Source organism: Kogia breviceps, chromosome 19, assembly GCF_026419965.1.
Source record: "Kogia breviceps isolate mKogBre1 chromosome 19, mKogBre1 haplotype 1, whole genome shotgun sequence".
Classification (NCBI taxonomy): domain Eukaryota; kingdom Metazoa; phylum Chordata; class Mammalia; order Artiodactyla; family Physeteridae; genus Kogia; species Kogia breviceps.
Genome location: NC_081328.1, coordinates 4068582 through 4089962, shown reverse-complemented (window position 1 = coordinate 4089962; position 21381 = coordinate 4068582). Strand labels below are relative to the sequence as shown.

At 44.2% G+C, this 21381-nt stretch overlaps 1 protein-coding gene and 1 long non-coding RNA gene across 2 annotated transcripts in view; both read right to left on the bottom strand.

Moving 5' to 3' along the window:
* The window catches only part of LOC131746817 (uncharacterized), a 420909-nt gene that overhangs the window by 16215 nt on the left and 383313 nt on the right, over positions 1–21381 (bottom strand). The window lies entirely within an intron of this gene.
* The window catches only part of HS3ST3A1 (heparan sulfate-glucosamine 3-sulfotransferase 3A1), a 90232-nt gene continuing 70748 nt past the window's right edge, over positions 1898–21381 (bottom strand). Inside the window, exon 2 of the mRNA XM_059048524.2 lies at positions 1898–4622. Within this exon, the coding sequence (XP_058904507.1) occupies positions 4001–4622 (622 nt within the window). The 3' untranslated portion in view covers positions 1898–4000. The remainder of the gene's footprint in view (positions 4623–21381) is intronic.

The window sequence follows — 21381 nt, the reverse complement described above, 5'->3', positions numbered from 1 at the left end:
TTCACCCATATAATTGAGACTCTGAATGCAAATCTGTTTTCACATCGATGAAGATATTTCAGACCATAAATTCTACAGTAGCACTGATGTTTCTCGATGTTCGGGTTTTTACAGTCCCGTTCTTCCTCAGTGACTACAGGACGCAATAGGAGAACAGGTGGCTATTTTATTTCGACACTAAGACTTTCACTGGACTCTGAGCCATAGTCTCTTAATTTGGGGAACCATACGATTTTCTCCTCCCTGAGCCTGTGGTGGGCCCGTGCAAAGAACTAGGGTTTCTAAAAAATGTGGCAGTGAGACTTCACCTTCCTTTGCTATTATTCAGCCACTCAGGGCCAATTGTAAACCATAGCACATCTATCTGGATTGAGCTGGTTTACAGAAGTCCAGCCATTTACTTCTATTTCTCGACACTTGGTTGTGTCAGGTGACAAGAAATACTGTCACGGCACTCTCGTGGAGGCAAACTGAAGCTGCAAGACTTGAACTGGAATCAGCTGACTGATTCCACTTCCCAGAGATGCAGTGATCCATTTGCTGCAAGCTGCCCCTATATCTCCGCTGTAAAAAACCCAGCTCAGCGATGCCTCTCTTTAGTACTTCCCTTGGCAAAGCACACCCTTAAACACTGATCTAGTAACCATAGTGGAGCCACTTACAGCGTTAGAGAAGGAAAGGTTTTCAAGAGAAAACCTAGAGTGGTGAGTGAAAGAATTACTAGCCAAACCTTAATTAAAGTCTGGTTCTTAGACCTGGTTTGGACACAGACTAGCTGTAACTGGTGTACTTCTTCTTTAACTGGAAACCTCAGCACCACTGAGGTGCTGATATCTATGTGTGATAACAAAGAATTATCACACATTTGGGGTGTGATAATACTTTGTTATGAAGGCTCTCATGTACATTATTAGATGGCATCTATATATAATCCACCATACTTAGGACTCCAAAATATCTCCAGACATCACTTGGAATGAAAAATTGTTTTTCGTTGAGAGCTACTGTCTTAAGTGTTAGTTTTTTCATCTGCACGGTGGAAGGTAAGTGGAGAGTAGGTGTTGGTTTAAGGGGAAAAGATGTACTTAGGGTAATGTGCTACATTAATATAAGCTACTGTCGCTTTATAGACACATGTATTTATTCACATATTAAATGTTGCTTATCTTCATGGGCAACAGATGTGGCAGGTCTCAGCTGACAGAACAGGATGAAGGTGTTTAGAAGAAACGTATCCTCTTTACAACTGTAAAATCAAGAGTTAATTTAGAGACACATCAGTGTTTTAAACCCCTGCATAACCAGCTAAAGAAAGGATTCCAGTGCCAAATGGGGATTTAATCCACATCACCATTCAAGTTTACTCTGACTTTGAGGACCTTTGAAAATAAGAAAATGCGAGCAGGATTCATACTTCTGGAGCAATAAATATCCATTCTCTAGAAGCTTATTAATCTGTAGTTAATAGGACAGTTAATTTCCCTTAACATTTCTTAGTTACTGGAAGAATTTGTACACTCTAGGCGTGGCCGCAAAAGCAAACGATTCAGAACGAAGGTGTAGACCTCTGGTTGTTCTCTGAGGGGGGCGAGCTTGGAGGAGGGGTGATTACAACGTTCGGATCACGAGCAGCGCCTATGATCCGATGTAGCTCAATGGACGAAAGAAATCCGAGGCCAAGTCCGTGTACAACAAGAGGAAGTACCACATAAAGGCAGAAATGGAAAATTCATGCTCTGGGGTACACTGACCCAAGATCTTTATACACTTGGCTGGGATCTAAAACCTCTCCCACTCTTACGAAATCTTAGAAGTTAGAAGGTTTTCCTGGAATGCTCTGTAGTCATTCATTTTAAAAATCATATGACCAAACAAAAAATCTACATGCAAGAAGAGGTTCTTTGCACTCAATTCTGTTCTTTTATTATTTCTTAGCACAAAAATATGAAGGTTGCTGAATACAGTTGTTAGATGCACTTGTGTCCTTGTGCGAGCCACCTTCGCAGAAGGTCCAGCACATGCTTAATAGGGAATCAGAGGCACAAACATGAGTTAAGAGAAAAGACGAAAAGAGTTTAAAATGCGTTTCTTGTTGCTGGTAGTGATGATTCAAGTAGAACAAAAAAACAGGCTGTAGCATCGGGAAATTGAGGGCGTAGAAGGGAAGGCTATCGGCTGGGAAAGGGGACCTGGATTGGGGGTTCACTTAACCCCCGTAAAAGAGAATAAATCCAGAGATTTAGAGCAGCGATAGAATATCTAGAAACTTAAATTTTTTTCCTTCATTTTAATCCCGTTAGACTTCTCAAGAAATATTTACTTCACCTGATGCAGCATCTATGTCAAATGCACAGTAAAACTGCATATTTTAAAACAACTTTAGTTTCTTTTGATTGACAACACTGGTGAAGAATATTGTTTTAGAATACTGGAGTGTCTGGTCCTTTACATTTTAGCAGATATGGAAAATTTCCATGAGATTGGAGACATTTTCCTCTTGGGTTTAAACCTGTAATAAAAATGTTGCTGACAGAGTAATTATGGATGTTTTATATAGTTTGTGCATATGTGCTCTTCTCTAAACCAATTTAATTCCCCATTAATGCTAATCTCATTAATGCCCACTCAGAGAGGAAAGGAATACTCTTAATAAACTATTGATTTATTTGAGCTATTTAAATGGGGAACAGGCAGAAACAGATGGGAGAAGAGGAAAAATCACCACTTTACCCATATCTGCATTTCTTAGAGTATTTTCCAAATATTAATGAATATTAGCTTATAACTGGTACAAAGAGAAAATGGGAAAACTAAAGTGACAAAGTGACAGCCCTCCCTCCACTCATGAAAAATTGGGGCCTTGGAAATGAGATGCTGATTGACCTTTTTTTAGTACTAGCTGCAAGTTTAGAAATAAGATATTACAAAGAGAGGCAGATTTTCTTTGTTAAAAAAGAGGTTTATAAAATGAGATTCATATTTGTAAGCTCTTACTGAAGTGGGTTTTTCTTTAAGCAAAAAAGGAAAACACAGTCAAAACAAGAATAGGTAAATTCTCCTCCCGCCACACCTTGTCCTGCTCCTAGTGTGACCGGCCATCTTGTTCTCCATACGAGAATCCAGTAATTTCTCTCAACTTCTATTGAGTCAAGATTTCCATGTCTCAGGGTGCTTTAACAACCCACGATGGGCTCTTAAAAGATGTTGTGTCCAAGACAGAGTGGTTTCCTTGAGTACAACTGTGTGAGGTGTCTGAGTGCCTCGCTAGCCTGGAACTTAGAAAGCAACAGGAAACCCTCTCTTTTGGTCCCCAAACTAGCTAACCATTTCTAAAGGCTGTCTGTGCCTTTCCCATTCGCACTGGAAAAAGTGGCACAAAATAGGGAACAAGGGGAAGATGAGGTTTTGTCCAGAGTCCACCATCTGACCTTAGGACACATGGCTGAAGCTCCCTGAGACTCAGTTTCCTTATCTGTAAAACGGGGGTAATAATCTCCATGTCTTATGTTATCATATCACATCTGAGTATAAGGGTCCACAAAGATACCGTGTTTGAAAGCACTGTGGTAACTGGGAGGTGATGTGCAAACGTACAGAATCACTAACTGGGAAAGGGGTTAAGAAAAAGTGGCACAGGAGAAAAGCTATCCGGGCTTTGTTAAAAAAAGAGAGAGAGCGTGAGCTATACCCTCAGGATTTTCTTAAAAGTTTTAATGGCAGCTGACGCTCATACTTCATAACTGTGCATATAAAACATGAAGTGAAAATGAAAAATGGAGAGAATTTAGATGCCTGCAGGGTTCCTTTTCTGTTTCTCCAAATGTCTGCGCGTGCAGTGTACACGATGGTGAGGGCGGAGGCGAGAACGATCTCTTTAACATTCATGGGGAAAAAACACTGAAACACATCAGCAGTGCAAATAGTAAACTGCCTCTTCTCTACCAATTGGTAAAAAAATATATTATCTTCTGATATTTTTTTTTCTTTTTAAATTAGAAGGTTATCCGTCCCAGCCGAAGTCGTGGCCCGTCATCTGGTAGAACTTGCGGTTGAAGGGCCGGTAGAAGTCGCGCAGCCGCCGCAGGACGCGGCCGTCGATCTCGGGGTGGGGCCTGCCCTTGGTCTTGCCCAGGCAGTGAGGGCGGCCGCTGCCCTCGGCCTTCTTGAGGCAGGGGAAGCCCTTGGTCTGGTTGAAGTAGAAGTGCTTGTCGGAGATGATGCGCTTGAGGCCCAGGAAGTCCTGCACGCGGCCCAGCTCGCCGGCCGGGTCGCGCACCAGCCGCTCGCCGCTCACGAAGAGCAGCTGGCGGGCGGGGAAGTGGCGCAGCCAGCGCTGCAGGTGCTCGGCGTACAGGCCGATCTGGATGGCGCTCCACGCGCGGTCCACGAGGCCCGCCGTCCGGTTCCTGAAGGCCAGGCTCTCGAAGCTGGGGATGTCGGGCCGCTTGGACAGCGTCTGCGTGTAGTCCGACACGGCCCTGGTCACCGGGTCCCGCACCACCACCAGGAGCTTGGTGTCCTTGGACATGGCCGAGATGCGCGCGGGCGCCTCGCGCGTCACGAAGTAGCTGGGCGTCTTCTCCATGGTGATCTGCCCCTCCAGGGTCCTCGGCATCAGGTCCCTGGGCGGAGCAGAGAGGCACGTTAGAGCCTGAAAACCGCGCGCCTTCCCGGGGGGGTGGGGGGCTCTTCTAGACCCGGAGCCGGAGTTGAGGTACCAACTGCTCCCCTTACTAGATGTGTGACCGTGATCGCGGAGAGGTCGCCCGGACGCAAGGCTGTGCACCCCTGGTTCCTCGCGGATGTACTTAATGGGAAGTAATAACGCTACCGATCTCCTACGGTTGTTGTGACGATTAAGCGTATTAATATACCTCAACAGCTTAGAAAAGTGGCTGGCATAGAGTAAGTGCTGTGTAATTTTTATTTTTTATAATTATCAACCCACAAGGCTGTAAGAAAATAACCTTGATCCAGTTCTTTAGGTGAATTAGGATAGTGTAGTAAACACAATTATATGACTATGGGATGGTGTTAGAATACCCTGAGCCCTTCCTGTAGTTTTCTAACAAACAAAGCAATTACAGTCAACATAATACCATTGCATAGTACACAAAATACTTCTCCTTGTAATTCCTGAATTTTCCTGTAACAAACAAGACATGAAATAATCCACCTTTTATCTAATAATTTGAAATGCCATCCTTCCAATAGTCTAAATATCTTGCTTCCTCTTTCCATTGGCCCAATTATCACATTACGGTATATTTTCATGTACATCAAAGTAAATTCTGACTCTTGTTCAGAACGTTCTTAATGATTCTTGTCTGTTTATTCTTCCAGGTGAATGTTAGAATCACTTTGTCATGTGGAAAAAAAAAAATCCTGTTGGAATCTTGATGGAGCAGAGATTGCTACCTATTTGAAGTGTGCGTTCCTACTGAGAAGTGATGGGTCTCGAAGCCAGTCCAAAACTGTGAGCAGGAGAGATAAAACCTATTTATTCTTCCAAAAGTACTGCCATTAAAGCCACTATTTATTATATATATGAAATACACATGCATATATTCTAATTTTAAGGCACCATCTTGCTAATTCCCAAGTTTTATAAGTAATAGACATTGTTCAAATCAATATTAGATAAATGTATTGGGGAGATTTATTGCAATGACAAAACGTATTTTGTCCTTTGATCCACTGATCCAAACTGATAAATACCCTAATATTAGATTCACTTTTATTCCTGGTGTAAACCCTACTTGATCATGGTATATTACTCTCTCGATATAGTCCTAGACTTGATTCATCATTATTTTGCTTTGGATTTCTCATCCATATTCATTAATGAGATGTTCCTGTAGTTTTTCTTTTGATCAATAGCTTAATCAATTGTGAGAACGTGAATTATTCCACAAATGAGTTGAGAAATGTTTCATATTTTTCTATATCCTAGAGAAGTTTCAATAGCAAAATAATTTTCTATTCCTTCAAAATTTGATGGGTCACCTACAAAGCCACCTAATACTGGTACTTTTGGGGTAGAGGGTAAGAAAGGGATTAGAATCTTCAAGTATCTTTTCAGTTTCTTCTGTGGTTATTGTTTTTTGTAACAATCTGCCTCATCTTGTGTCAGTTTTGGCAATTACTTTGAAGTTGATCTCAGACATCATATCAACTGGTTCATAAACAATCTGGTGCCCCTGTGCATTACACCTGGCACAGATGCCTCAACAGTTGTGGCCATAAGCCACTGGTGCTGTGTTAGTTTAATGACGCAGGTTTTCTCACACGTTTGCCTTCTTTGATATTTCAATCAGGTTTTCTTTACTTTTTGGGGGACGGGGAAATGATAATTAGATATCTCATTTCTGTTGCTTTTTTCTTTGCTGTTTTAAAAATCTGCAATTCCTTTTTCAAAAGAACTTTTTTTTTAACATCTTTATTGGAGTATAATTGCTTTACAATGGTGTGTTAATTTCTGCTTTATAACAAAGTGAATCAGTTATACGTATACATGTTCGCATATCTCTTCCCCCTTGCGTCTCCCTCCCTCCCACCCTCTCTACCCCAACCCTCTAGGTGGTCACAAAGCACCGAGCTGATCTCCCTGTGCCATGCGGCTGCTTCCCAGTAGCTATCTACCCTACGTTTGGTAGTGTATATATGTCCATGCCACTCTCTCACTTCATCACAGCTTACCCTTCCCTCTCCCCATATCCTCAAGTCCATGCTCTAGTAGGTCTGTGTTTTATTCCTGTCCTACCCCTAGGCTCTTCATGACATTTGTTTTTTCTTAGATTCCATATATATGTGTTAGCATATGGTATTTGTTTTTCTCCTTCTGGACTTACTTCACTCTGTATGACAGACTCCAGGTCCATCCACCTCACTACAAATAACTCAGTTTCATTTCTTTCTTCTTTATCTATTCATCTGTTGATGGACACTTAGGTTGCTTCCATTTCCTGGCTATTGTAAATAGAGCTGCAATGAACATTTTGGTACATGACTCTTTTTGGATTATGGTTTTCTCAGGGTATATGCCCCGTAGTGGGATTGCTGGGTCGTATGGTAGTTCTATTTGTAGTTTTTTAAGGAACCTCCATACTGTTCTCCATAGTGGCTGTGTCAGTTTACATTCCCACCAGCAGTGCAAGTGTTCCCTTTTCTCCACACGCTCTCCAGCATTTATTGTTTCCTGATTTTTTTGATGATGGCCATTCTGACCGGTGTGAGATGATATCTCATTGTAGTTTTGATTTGCATTTCTCTAATGATTAATGATGTTGAGCATTCTTTCAGGTGTCTGTTGGCAATCTGTGTATCTTCTTTGGAGAAATGTCTGTTTAGGTCTTCTGCCCATTTTTGGATTGGGTTGTTTTTTTGTTATTGAGCTGCATGAGTTGCTTATAAATTTTGGAGATAAATCCCTTGTCAGTTGCTTCTTTTGCAACTATTTTCTCCCATTCTGAGGGTTGTCTTTGGGTCTTGTTTATGGTATTCTTTGCTGTGCAAAAGCTTTTAAGTTTCATTAGGGCCCATTTGTTTATTTTTGTTTTTACTTCCATTTCTCTAGGAGGTGGGTCAAAAAGGATCTTGCTGTGATTTATGTCATAGAGTGTTCTGCCTATGTTTTCCTCTAAGAGTTTGATAGTGTCTGGACTTACATGTAGGTCTTTAACCCATTTTGAGTTTATTTTGTGTATGGTGTTAGGGAGTGTTCTAATTTGATACTTTTACATGTACCTGTCCAGTTTTCCCAGCACCACGTATTGAAGAGGCTGTCTTTTCTCCACTGTATATTCTTGCCTCCTTTATCAAAGATAAGGTGACCATATGTGTGTGGGTTTATCTCTGGGCTTTCTATCCCGTTCCACTGATCTATATTTCTGTTTTTGTGCCAGTACCATATTGTTTGTCTTTATTACTGTAGCTTTGTAGTATAGTCTGAAGTCAGGGAGCCTGATTCCTCCAGCTCCATTTTTCATTCTCAAGATTGCTTTGGCCATTCAGGGTCTTTTGTGTCTCCATACAAATTTTAAGATTTTTTTGTTCTAGTTTTGTAAAAAATGCCAGTGGTAGTTTGATAGGGATTGCATTGAATCTGTAGATTACTTTGGTAGTAGAGTCATTTTCACAATGTTGATTCTTCCAATCCAAGAACATGGTCTATCTCTCCATCTGTTTGTATCATCTTTAATTTCTTTCATCAGTGTCTTATAATTTCCTGCATACAGGTGTTTTGTCTCCTTAGGTAGCTTTATTCCTAGATATTTTATTCTTTTTGTTTCAGTGGTAAATGGGAGTGTTTTCTTAATTTCACTCTCAGATTTTTCATCATTAGTGTATAAGAATGCCAGAGATTTCTGTGCATTAATTTTGCATCCTGCTACTTTACCAAATTCATTGATTAGCATTAGTAGTTTTCTGGTAGCATCCTTAGGATTCTCTACGTATAGTATCATGTCATCTTTAAACAGTGACAGCTATACTTCTTCTTTTCCAATCTGGATTCCTTTTATTTCTTTTTCTTCTCTGATTGCTGTGGCTAGAACTTCCAAAACTATGTTGAATAAGAGTGGTGAGAGTGGGCAACCTTGTCTTGTTCCTTAGTGGAAATGGTTTCAGTTTTTCACCATTGAGGACGATGTTGGCTGTGGGTTTGTCATATGTGGCCTTTATTACGTTGAGGAACGTTCCCTCTATGCCTACTGAGATGATCATATGGTTTTTCTCCTTCAGTTTGTTGATCTGGTGTATCATGTTGATTGATTTGCATATACTGAAGAATTCTTGCATTTCTGGAATAAACCCCACTTGATCATGGTGTATGATCTCTTTAATGTGCTGTTGGATTCTGTTTGCTAGTATTTTGTTGAGGATTTTTGCATCTACGTTCATCAGTGATATTGGCCTGTAGTTTTCTTTCTTTGTGATGTCTTTGTCTGGTTTTGGTATCAGGGTGATGGTGGCCTCATAGAGTGAGTTTGGGAGTGTTCCTCCCTCTGCTATCTTTTGGAAGAGTTTGAGAAGGATAGGTGTTACCTCTTCTCTAAATGCTTGATCGAATTCACCTGTGAAGCCATCTGGTCCTGGGCTTTTGTTTGTTGGAAGATTTTTAATAACAGTTTCAATTTCAGTGCTTGTGATTGGTCTGTTCATATTTTCTATTTCTTCTTGGTTCAGTCTCGGCAGCTTGTGCATTTCTAAGAATTTGTCCATTTCTTCCAGGTTGTCCATTTTATTGGCATACAGTTGCTTGTAGTAATCTCTCAGGATCCTTTGTATTTCTGCAGTGTCAGTTGTTACTTCTCCTTTTTCATTTCTAATACTATTGATTTGAGTCTTCTCCCTTTTTTTTTGGATGAATCTGGCTAATGGTTTATCAATTTTGTTTATCTTCTCAAAGAACCAGCTTTTAGTTTTATTGATCTTTGCTATCATTTCCTTCATTTCTTTTTCATTTATTTCTGATCTGATCTTTATGATTTCTTTCCTTTTGCTAAATTTGGGGTTTTCTTTGCTCTTCCTTCTCTAATTGCTTTAGGTGCAAGGTTGTTAAGTTGTTTATTCGAGATGTTTCCTGTTTCTTCAGGTATGATTGTATTGCTATAAACTTCCCTTTTAGAACTGCTTTTGCTGCATCCCATAGATTTTGGGTCGTCGTGTCTCCATTGTCATTTGTTTCTAAGTATTTTTTGATTTCCTCTTGATTTCTTCAGTGATCACTTCGTTATTAAGTAGTGTATTGTTTAGCCTCCATGTGTTTGTATTTTTTACAGATCTTTTCCTGTAATTGATATCTAGTCTCATAGCGTTGTTGTTGGAAACGATACTTGATACGATTTCAATTTTCTTAAATTTACCAAGGCTAGATTTGTGACCCAAGATATGATCTATCCTGGAGAATCTTCCATGAGCACTTGAGAAAAATGTGTATTCTGTTGTTTTTGGATGCAATGTCCTATAAATATCAATTAAGTCCATCTTGTTTAATGTATCATTTAAAACTTGTGTTTCCTTATTTATTTTCATTTTGGATGATCTGTCTATTGGTGAAAGTGTGGTGTTAAAGTCCCCTACTATGATTGTGTTACTGTCGATTTCCCCTTTTATGGCTGTTAGTATTTGCCTTATGTATTGAGGTGCTCCTATGTTGGGTGCATAAATATTTACAACTGTTATATTTTCTTCATGAATCGATCCCTTGATCATTATTTAGTGTCCTTCTTTATCTCTTGTAAACAGTCTTTATTTTAATGTCTATTTTGTCTGATATGAGAATTGCTACTCCAGCTTTTCTTCTGATATCCATTTGCATGGAATATCTTTTTTCCATCCCCTCACTTTCAGTCTGTATGTGTCCCTAGGTCTGAAGTGGTCTCTTGTAGACAGCATATATATGAGTCTTGTTTTTATATCCATTCAGCCAGTCTGTGTCTTTTGGTGGGAGCATTTAATCCATTTACATTTAAGGTAATTATTGATATGTATGTTCCTATGACCATTTACAGTTTCTTCTTGTAGGTCTTTTCCTTCTCTTGTGTTTCTTGCTTAGAGAAGTTCCTTTAGCATTTGTTGTAAAGCTGGTTTGGTGGTGCTGAACTCTCTCAGCTTTTGCTTGTCTGTAAAGGTTTTAATTTCTCCATCACATCTGAATGAGATCCTTGCTGGGTAGAGTAATCTTGGTTCTAGGTTTTTCTCCTTCATCACTTTAAATATGTCCTGCCGCTCCCTTCTGGCTTGCAGAGTTTCTGCTGAAAGATCAGCTGTTAATCTTATGGGGATTCCCTTGTGTGTTATTTGTTGTTTTTCCCTTGCTGCTTTTAATATGTTTTCTTTGTATTTAATTTTTGATAGTTTGATTACTATGTGTCGGCGTGTTTCTCCTTGGATTTATCCTGTAAGGGACTCTCTGTGCTTCCTGGACTTGATTATTTCCTTTCCTATATTAGGGAAGTTTTCAACTATAATCTCTTCAAATATTTTCTCAGTCCCTTTCTTTTTCTCTTCTTCTTCTGGGACCCCTATAATTCGAATATTGGTGTGTTTAATGTTGTCCCAGAGGTCTCTGAGACTGTCCTCAGTTCTTTTTTCTTTATTCTGCTCTGCAGTCGTTATTTCCACTATTTTATCTTCCAGGTCACTTATCCGTTCTTCTGCCTCAGTTATTCTGCTATTGATCCCATGTAGAGTATTTTAAATTTCATTTATTGTGTTGCTCATTGTTGCTTGCTTCCTCTTTATTTCTTTTAGGTTCTTGTTAAATATTTCTTGCATTTTGTCTATTCTATTTCCAAGATTTTGTATCATCTTTACTATCATTATTCTGAATTCTTTTTCAGGTAGACTGCCTATTTCCTCTTCATTTGTTAGGTCTGGTGGGTTTTTACCTTGCTCCTTCATCGGCTGTGTGTCTTTCTGTCTTCTCATTTTGCTTATCTTACTGTGTTTGGGGTCTCCTTTCTGCAGGCTGCAGGTTCGTCGCTCCCGTTGTTTTTGGTGACTGTCCCCAGTGGCTAAGGTTGGTTCAGTGGGTTGAGTAGGTTTCCTGGTTGAGGGGACTAGTGCCTGTGTTCTGGTGGATGAGGCTGGATCTTGTCTTTCTGGTGGGCAGGTCCACGTCTCGTGGTGTGTTTTGGGGTGTCTGTAGCCTTATTATGATTTTAGGCAGCCTCTCTGCTAATGGGTGGGTCTGTGGTCCTGTCTTGCTAGTTGCTGGGCATAGGGTGTCTAGCGCTGTAGCTCTCTGGTCGTTGAGTGAAGCTGAGTCTTGGTGTTGAGATGGAGATCTCTGGGAGATTTTCGCCGTTTGATATTGCGTGGAGCTGGGAGGTCTCTTGTGGACCAGTGTCCTGAAGTTGGTTCTCCCACCTCAGAGACACAGCCTTGACACCTGGCTGGAATGCCAAGAGCCTTTAATCCACATGGCTCAGAATAAAAGGGAGAAAAAATAGAAAGGAAAGAAAGAGAAGGAAGGAAGGGAGGAAGAAAGGAAGAAGATAAAGTAGAATAAAATAAAGTTATTAAAATAAAAAATAATTATAGAAGAAAAATTTTTTAAATTAAAAAAACGGGTCAGAGAGAATCCTAGGACAAATGGTGAAAGCAAATTACAGACAAAATCTCACATAGCAGCACACGCATACACACTCACAAAAAGAGAAAAGGGAGAAAATAATAATATATCTTGCTCCTGAAGTCCACCTCCTCAACTTGGGATGATTCCCTGTCTATTCAGGTATTCCCCAGATGCAGGGCACTTCAAGCTGATTGTGGAGCTTTAATCCGCTGCTCCTGAGGCTGCTGGGAGAGACCTCCCCTGTCTTTGTTCGCACAGCTCCCAGGGTTCAGCTTTGGACTTGGCCCCGTCTCTGCGTGTAGGTCACCGAGGGCATCTGCTCTTCGCTGAGACAGGATGGGGTTAAAGGAGCAGCTGATTCAGAGTCTCTGGCTCCCTCAGGGCATGGGGAGGGAGTGGCACGGGTGCGGGGTGAGCCTGTGGCGGCAGAGGCCAGCGTGACGTTGCAGCAGCCTGAGGCGCGCCGTGCGTTCTCCCGGAGAAGTTGTCCCTGGATCCCGGGACCCTGGCAGAGGCGGGCTGCACAGGCTCCCGGGAGGGGAGGTGTGGAGAGTGACCTGTGCTCGCACACAGGCTTCTTGGGGGCGGCAGCAGCAGCCTTAGCATCTCAGGCCCGTCTCTGAGGTCCACGCTAATCGCCGCGGCTCGCGCCCGTCTCTGGAGCTCCTTTAAGCGGCGCGCTTAATCCCCTCTCCTCATGCCCCAGGAAGCAAAGAGGGAAGAAAAGGTCTCTTACCTCTTCAGCAGGTCCAGACTTTTTCCTGGACTCCCTCCCGGCCAGCCGTGGCACGCTAGCCCCTTCAGGCTGTGTTCACGCCGCCAACCCCAGTCCTCTCCCTGGGATCCGACCGAAGCCCGAGCCTCAGCTCTCAGCCCCGCCCATCCCGGCGGGTGAGCAGACAAGCCTCTTGGGCTGGTGAGTGCCGGTCGGCACCGATCCTCTGTGCGGGAATCTCTCCGCTTTGCCCTCCGCACCCTGTGGCTGCGTTCTCCTCTGTGGCTCCAAAGCTTCCCCCCACCCCCACGACCCCCCATCTCCACCAGTGAAGGGGCTTCCTAGTGTGTGGAAACTTTTCCTCCTTCACAGCTCCCTCCCAGAGGAGCAGGTCCCGTCCCTATTCTTTTGTCTCTGTTTTTTCTTTTTTCTTTTCCCCTACCCAGGTACGTGGGGAGTTTCTTGCCTTTTGGTAGGTCTGAGGTCTTCTGCCAGCGTTCGGTAGGTGTTCTGTAGGAGCAGTTCCACCTGTAGATGTATTTCTGACATGTCTGTGGGGAGGGAGGTGATCTCCACGTCTTACTCTTCTGTCATCTTGAAGCTCCTCCCTCCAAAAGACCTTTTAATGTGTGCCCATTCCCCATTTCTTAAAAATGCCTGAAGGTCTGGGTAGGATAAAGCGAAGACCAGGGAGGTCAGTGTTGACACAAGGGAGACAGACTGTCTTTACTGCCGACGCAATGCTGGAGCCACTGTGTGACATGAATTCACAGATTTCACCACTGTATATACATACACATACGCACTATATATATATATTCCCTTCATGGAATTGAGAAATGGGCTAGACCAACCTACTTTGGAAACTTAGTTACACTTTTATAAGATGAGCCAGGAGATCTATCCAGAAACTTTTGGACTATCTCAGTGAAGAAAATTGGCTCAAAAGTGTGAAAAAAGTTTTGGACTGTAAAAGCAAACATCAAGCATCACTGAAACTATAAGAAGGAGTATTTGGTGATTTTTTTTTTTTAAGTCAGCATTCTTGCTTCCTTCCCTATCATCTCTGACTTTTAACCACTCGACCTCATATTTCGGGCAGTAAAATAAGGAGATAACACACTTCACGTGGGAGCTCCTGGTAATCTCAGCCTTCCTGCCCTCTGGCCCTGGGGAAAAGCACACACTCCCCTGTAGCCTTTCAGCAGAGAGTAAAGCTGCATAATGTGCCATCCCAGAGGAAATATTACCAATATCTCTAAAAAAAGAAACCATATTTTAAATTATCTCAATAGGGTAGGAGAAAGAGCTATCCAAAATAGGAGGAGTTTGAAGAGGAAACAGCTAAAATAGGATTTCAGAGGAAAAACACATCAATTACTGTCATCTACAGGATGAGGAAAGCTGACGGGTTTAGCATCCCCACTCGGATCGGGAGTCGGGGTTAACTATGAACTCTCTGCAATCTACTTTCTTCAAAAACAAAGACGTGCAAGTGTAAATAAATCCTCAACGAGGCTTACGTTGTAGAGCGCAGTTGTTTGGTAAAAGGATTCGCAACAGAATTCTTTAAGGAGCAAAATCTCCCTTTTAAATTCTACATTCATTTTCTTGAAAAGAGCAATTTGAATTTTAATGTTCAGAAAAGAGCTCCTTTATCACATAAAACAAAATGCACATGTACTTTAGGCAAACTTAGAAACCTTCCTTCCTTACCAGAGTGAGGCATGTACTGTGACTCTGCTCTGTGCAGTGGCTCGGCCTGGGATGGGCAATGAAGAGCCACCCCAGTAGGATGAGAGCTGTGCAGAAACACCAGGCATGCGAGGGGGGCGGAAAGGTGTACGCAGTGAGAAGACATTTGAGGTTTGTCTAAAGACAGGACGAGCTGGGGCAGAGGGTGAGAAATTCCATTGAATGACGGGAAGGGGAGGTCCTAGGACGCCTTAATTTCCAGGCAAACAGTATTGGGAGACATTTATAGTAAGTATAGGGGAGGAGAAATGGGTAGAAACTAGAATAATAAAGAAAAATTAGAGACGCTTATTTGTTTTCTCCTGAAGATGACAAGGAGAAAAGGGGGTTTTACAAGCAAATGAAGGATTATTACCAGGTGTGTCCCACACATTTGTTCCGTTCTTTGTCCCCAAAGAACAAAAGGAGAATTGACCATAGCCAAGAAGTAGAAGCAACACAAATATCCATAGAGGGCTGAATGGGCAGGCAAAATGTGATCTATCCATGCAGTGGAATATTATTCAGCCTTAAAAATGGAACAGAATTCTGACGCCTGCTGCAACGTGGATGAACCTTGAAGACTCTATGCTGAGTGAAATAAGCCAGACACAGAAGGACACAGATTGTGTGACTCCACTTGTACGAGGTCTCTAGAGGAGTCGAATTCACAGAGACAGAAAGTAAGATAGTGATCGCCAGGGCCTGGGGGTGGGGGGATGAGGAGTTCATATTTGATGGGGACAGAGTTTTCGTTTTTCGAGATGAAAAGACTTCTGGAGAGTGACTGCTCAGCACCGTAAATGTACTTACCACTGTTGACCTGGACAAGTAAGAATGGTTAAGATGGTAAATATTATGTTAATGTCTATTTTACCCTGATTTATTAACAAGAGAACTCACCCAGAGGGCAAAGACTTCATATTGCATCGATAGACTTGAATTAGCTAAATGAGTCTTTTTGGCTTTGCAGGTAATTAAACACTAGCATGAGGTACCTGAAGAAGGTGGTGGCCTTGCTTTCCTCTTGCAAGACCAGAGGGGAATATAATCATGATGAGATTTTATGGAGCTGAGATTAGAAATGTTTGTGGCCTGTGTCATTTCTCATTTCCTTTTTGTTTACCTTTTTGTTTATAGTGCTTCTGATTTTTTAACTGCCAGCAGGGTGACCACGTGCTACTCGGAACCTTTCCAATCTCGCCAGAAAAATCAAGCCAAGAACTTGGGAAATCTGGATTTTAACAAAGTGTCAGCACGACAGTTTCTACAAGGAACACCCCCAAGCACTGCTCTTGAGAAAGTGACGCCTGGTGGACAGAATTTCCAGCCGTCGGGAGAACCGCATTCTGTCCAGATAACTCGGGTCCAGAGGAGATCAGAGATCCCCGGGTCTGTTCCTGGGACGTCCACACACCTGCTCGCTTGGGGCCTCCTGCTGAGGACGCTCAGGTGGGGAGGAGGCTGATGTGCAAGTTGTGAGCCGGCGAAGCCGGATTCTCTGGAAGCACAGAGGCGGCTGGTTCTGGTGGGAGAGGTGAGCTTGGCTTCTCAGGGGCATATCTGTGTCCTCCCGTGTGTGTGTGGGTGTGTGTGTGTGTGTGTGTGTGTGTACCTGTTGTGTGTGTGGGGGGGTGCACTTGTGCCAAGAGGGATGCTGTCTGGCACCACTGCCATCTGATTCATGACACTGTGTCACCTCAGTGTCCCAGGGATTTCATTTGGGGTCTGATCAGTCCCACGGGACTAGGTCTCCGTGGGCCTGGAGCTACTTGAGCAGTTGTCTGTCCACTGCTGGGGAAAGGTTAAGGCCGAGTAGGAACGTGATAGACCTGCCAAATAGCCTCTTTTCTACTCAAGCCCTAAATCAAGTGAGTAGTTTGATGGTGGGGTAGCAAGATGACCCACAGCCCCCCCCCACACACACACCACAGCGCTGATAGGCCACTGACAGTCCCAGAGGCTGGGCCTCCCTTGGGACAAAATGCCACTGCCCTTGAAATGGAGCCAGGAACCTATGGTCCTTCCCCGCCATGTCCTCAGCCAGCCTTTTGGCCCGTGGAAAAACTTTAGCCAAAGAATAAGTTTAATCAGAAAAGTAAGAAAATGCAGGAGCAAAGAAAAGAGGTCAAACAGAACAAAATAATAATAGTTTAAGTCAGTAAGCAAAGTCAAGGACCTTCCCAAGGGCTATATAGGTAATATTCTGAGCCGTATCCTGGGAGCTGTGGATCCTGAAACCCCAGCGGCTGGAGGACATTAACCACATAACGAGCAGGCTGTAGCCATGACATGAGATGCCACGATCGTGAGAACCAGCCTCAAGGAAGTGGGAACGAGCCAACCCTGGAACTGAAGATTAGCTGTACCTGCAACCATCGAGATGCCGCTGGTCAGACCACCGACGCCCAATCTCTAGCTGCCCGTCAGAGCTGCCTGCGCCGTCTCTGCAGGCAGCCCCCTCCCTCCGCCTATAAAAGCCTCTTGCCCCCAACTGTTGGCGAGGGGACCCAGCCTCGGGACAGGCGTCCGCCCTCCGCCCCGCCCTCCGGCTGCCGGCCCCCGAAGTAACACCACCTTTCCTTTCCACGACTGGCTCCTGGACTGGGTTTTGGGCAGCAAGCAGCCGGGCCCCATTTCGGTAGCACCCCGGCTCTGCGTGGCCGGGGCGCCACCCAGAGGCAGCCCTCGATGGCGCTGCACAGGCCAGTCCTTGTGCACACAGCCCATGTGAGCGCGGGTGAAAAAGGAAGCCGCCGTACACGGCTCACCCTTCGCATCCATCTGGGCCGTTTCCCTGCCCTCCTGAGGTCAGCCTGCCCCACCTTCCCACCGGAACTGCCACTGGCCCCTCTCTGCAGGTGCTTCCGCCTACAAAAACTACCCCTCCCCCTTGTGTTTTTAATAAATGGTGTTTGGTCAATTAGGTATCCACATAGGAAAATAAATCTGGACGTCTCCTCTTACCATATACAAAAATCAACTCCACATGGCTTGTAGATACACAGGTGAATAGTCAAATAATAAAACTTTTGGAAGGAAACCTAGGAGAGCATCTTCTCATCAACACAATGTTAACATATACAGCCAGTCATAGAAATGTATATACCAGATGATTTCTCCTACAAAAACTTCAAAAACGGGCAAAAGCCACCTTAGTGTTAGATGTCAGGACAGCTGTTGCCTTTGTGGAGGGGGGCGCTTAGTGACCAAAAGGGGCCACAGGGGGCTTCTGGAAAGTCAGGAATATCCCAGTGCAGGACCTGGGTACTGGTTTCACAAGTGTATACACCTTGTGAAAAGTCACTGAGTTGTATGCCAGGATCTGCGTCCTTTTCTGAATGGTGCTATACTTCAGTAAAAAGTTTATGGCACTTATAAAAAAAAATGGACCAATTTTCCATAATCTCCAAGGAACACATGGATTTCAAACAAGGGCATTTGCTAAACCAGCTACATCTCCAGTTTATGGAAGTTTAGGTCATAAAGGGAAAGGAATTGAGCTCCCGTTTCTAGGAACCAGTGGTCCTCTTAGTGACCTCTTGCCTCACACCCCAGCTAAGTATCAGAACAGGAGCTGCCTGGCCTCTGTCCCAAACGAGATTCTTCCAGCGCTGTAAGTACTACCGGGTTCACGTTATCATGGAAGATGTGTCTCTAAGGTGTGGACACAAGCAGAGATAGCTGAAGACTATGTTACACTTGCAGAACATTTTATCAATGGTTTTCTCCCGTAAGATAGGCATTATGCTCCCCAGTTTTTCTGATGAGGAAGCTGAAATTCAGGGAGGGAAAGCTACGGGTCCAAGCTCCCACAGTCGGTATATGGAAGGTGACAGAGGTCCTCCCATTGCCTACGGCCAGGGTATTTCTGTTGCGTCGGATGAGAGGAAGTCAGCAGACGAGGGATGGGAAAAGGGTATGCCAGAGGTGACCTGGATGGATGGAGAACCCAAGGACATGTGAAACCCACCCAGAGGGTAGCTGTGAAGAGCCTGAAAGGCCCAGACTCCGAATTGAACACAGGTGAAGAAATTTGTTTGAAACAGGGAAACTATGAAATTAGCCTGAAAATGTGAGGGTGTGATTAGTGTCAGTGACAGATTAAATCTGAGTCATGTCAGAGCACAAATCAGGACGGGTCAGGAAAATCGTGCAGCTAGTTGGGTATTTCGCAAGGCCCCTCCGGTGTAATCCAGGCTTGAGGGGCTGAAGACCTGGGTTGGGGGCTGATGGTGAGAGAGACGAAGGTGGTGACGACGAGAGGAACCCCGATGGGAGAGTGGCGGAGGCTGCACAGCTGACTTACGGACAGAACACGTTTTCGAAGAAGATCCCAAAGCTTTACAGGTGGAAAATGATAGAAATTTTACTTGAAAAAACGCCCAAAACAGTTCTTTTCAAGAGAGAAGTAGGGCCCCCTTCCTCTTAAAAAAGGGGAAAAAATGTAAGTTTCTCCTTCAGTAGAGTTGAGGCTAATTTTTTTTAATACACTTATTTATTTTATTTAAATTTTTGGCTGCGTTGGGTCTTCGTTGCGGCGAGCGGGGGCTACTCGCGGGCTTCTCACTGCGGTGGCTTCTCTTGTTGCGGAGCACAGGCTCTAGGCATGCGGGCTTCCATAGTTGTGGCGCACGGGCTAAGTTGCTCCGTGGCATGTGAGATCTTCCTGGACCAGGGCTCAAACCCGTGTCCCCTGCACTGGCAAGTAGATTCTTAACCACTGTGCCACCAGGGAAGCCCGAGGCTAATTTTTTAAGTTAAGATTTCTGCCTGGGCTTCCCTGGTGGCGCAGTGGTGGAGAGTCCGCCTGCCGATGCAGGGGATATGGGTTCGTGCCCCAGTCTGGGAAGATCCCACATACCACGGAGCAGCTGGGCCCGTGAGCCACGGCCGCTGAGCCTGCGCGTCCAGAGCCTGCGCTCCGCAACGGGAGAGGCCACAAAAGTGAGAGGCCCGCATACCGCAAAAAAAAAAAAAAAAAAAAGATTTCTGCCTAAGAATTCTAATGGAGACAAAAGACAACACATGATTGGCTTTATCCCAAAATGCGGCTCAGATGGATCACATATTTCCATGAAGAAACCACGGTTTTATGGGAAACTCAAAACTGGGAAGAGAAATGTGGATTCAGTCTTTTTTTTTTTTTTTTTTTTTGTGCGGTACACGGGCCTCTAACTGTTGTGGCGTCTCCCATTGCAGAGCACAGGCTCCGGACGCGCAGACTCAGCGGCCATGGCTCACGGGCCCAGCCGCTCCACGGCATGCGGGATCTTCCCGGACCGGGGCACGAACCCGTGTCTCCTGCATCAGCAGGCAGACTCTCAACCACTGCGCCACTAGGGAAGCCCTGGATTCAGTCTTGATTCTGATGTTAAAAGCTGTGTGATCTTCAGCAGATCACTTAACGTCTCTGGGCCTTGGTTTCTTCATAAGCAAAATAAGACCACCGTCCTCCACGTCTCAAAGGCCATCCCACCTCTCAGGTCCCATGCAGATTCAGGGCTTTCACTCCTTAGTAACTTGTCAAATTCAAAGTTCTGCAGCCTCACATTTGCTGCTCTGTTCTGAAGTGTGACTCCACCAATCAAATAAAAAAGATGCATGTAAGTCATTAAGCAGGGCAGTTCTGCATCAACAGAATTGATTTCAAAATCAATGCGGTCGGAAAGAACGCGGCTCCCGTAACAGATGCCTAGGGACAGCGCTCCGGCTGGTTCAGACGAAGGCTGTACTGGCCGTGTCCCTCATACCTGGAGCAGAAAGACCAACAGGTCCACCGGCTGAGGGCTCTCACTGCCTTTAAGAGGGCAGGGATGACGGAGACCCATCTCTGTCCCACGCGTCCTCTGTGCCCAAAACATCAAAACAAGATGTCACTGCTAGAAGGTGAGGTTCCCAGATAGGGCACTGTTACCAGTAACGCACACAGGGCAGACAAGATTTCAAGTCCAAGTGTCTTAGGAAGAACATGATGAAGACAGAAGCAAATGAGCACTTACTAAGCGTTTACCATAGGCCAAGATCTGATGTATTCTTTCCTGTGTCTCACAACAGCGAAAAGCTAGAATTATTGGCATAATTTCTCAGATGAGAGAACAGACTCAGGGAGGTAACGTGAGTTGTCCAAAGACACACAGCAGTGAGTGAAAGGGACAGAATGAAAATGCAGGTCTGTTCTGCTCTAAAGCACACGCTCCTTCCACCGTCCCAGACACCCAGGCAACGTCAACAAGAGTCTTTGGGTGGATGGTATAGCCATCTTTGACGTTCTGTCAAAACATAGGAATGTTAATTGCACTACTTCCCTATTCATCTCAGAGTATAAATCATTGGAATCTTGCAAACAGGTAATAGATACGACATGTTTTTCAAAGGCTTTCTTCTGTAAGAGAAGGACCTGAGTGGTAAGGCAAAGGTAATTTACCTTGAGAAACAAATACATCTGGCCCATGTACACATACAGTTGTTTTTTTGTTTTTTTTTTTTTAAGTCTCTGCAACCAAAGAGAAACGTGTCTGTTTTTGGAAGCCTCCAGCAGAAGCAGAAAATTCGAGGGGAAACATGCTCTTTTCACAGCCACGACATGAAGGTGGTTCCCGGGGGCCCTGGTGGCGTGAGCCGGGAGCAGAGGAAGCAAAGCAAACGCCGGTGCTGTCGGGCCTGCACCCCTGGGGCCAAGGACCAGCCACATCGATATTTCTTTTCCTGCTGTTGTTATGTGGGACTCCCCCTCCCAAACGTGCCTTGTGAGGCTGGAAAGAAAACTCCCTTTCATTGTTTTTTGAGTTGGCTTCTGTGGGAGAGGAAGACATATTGTTTTTGAACTGGTTCCCACACTGACCGAAAC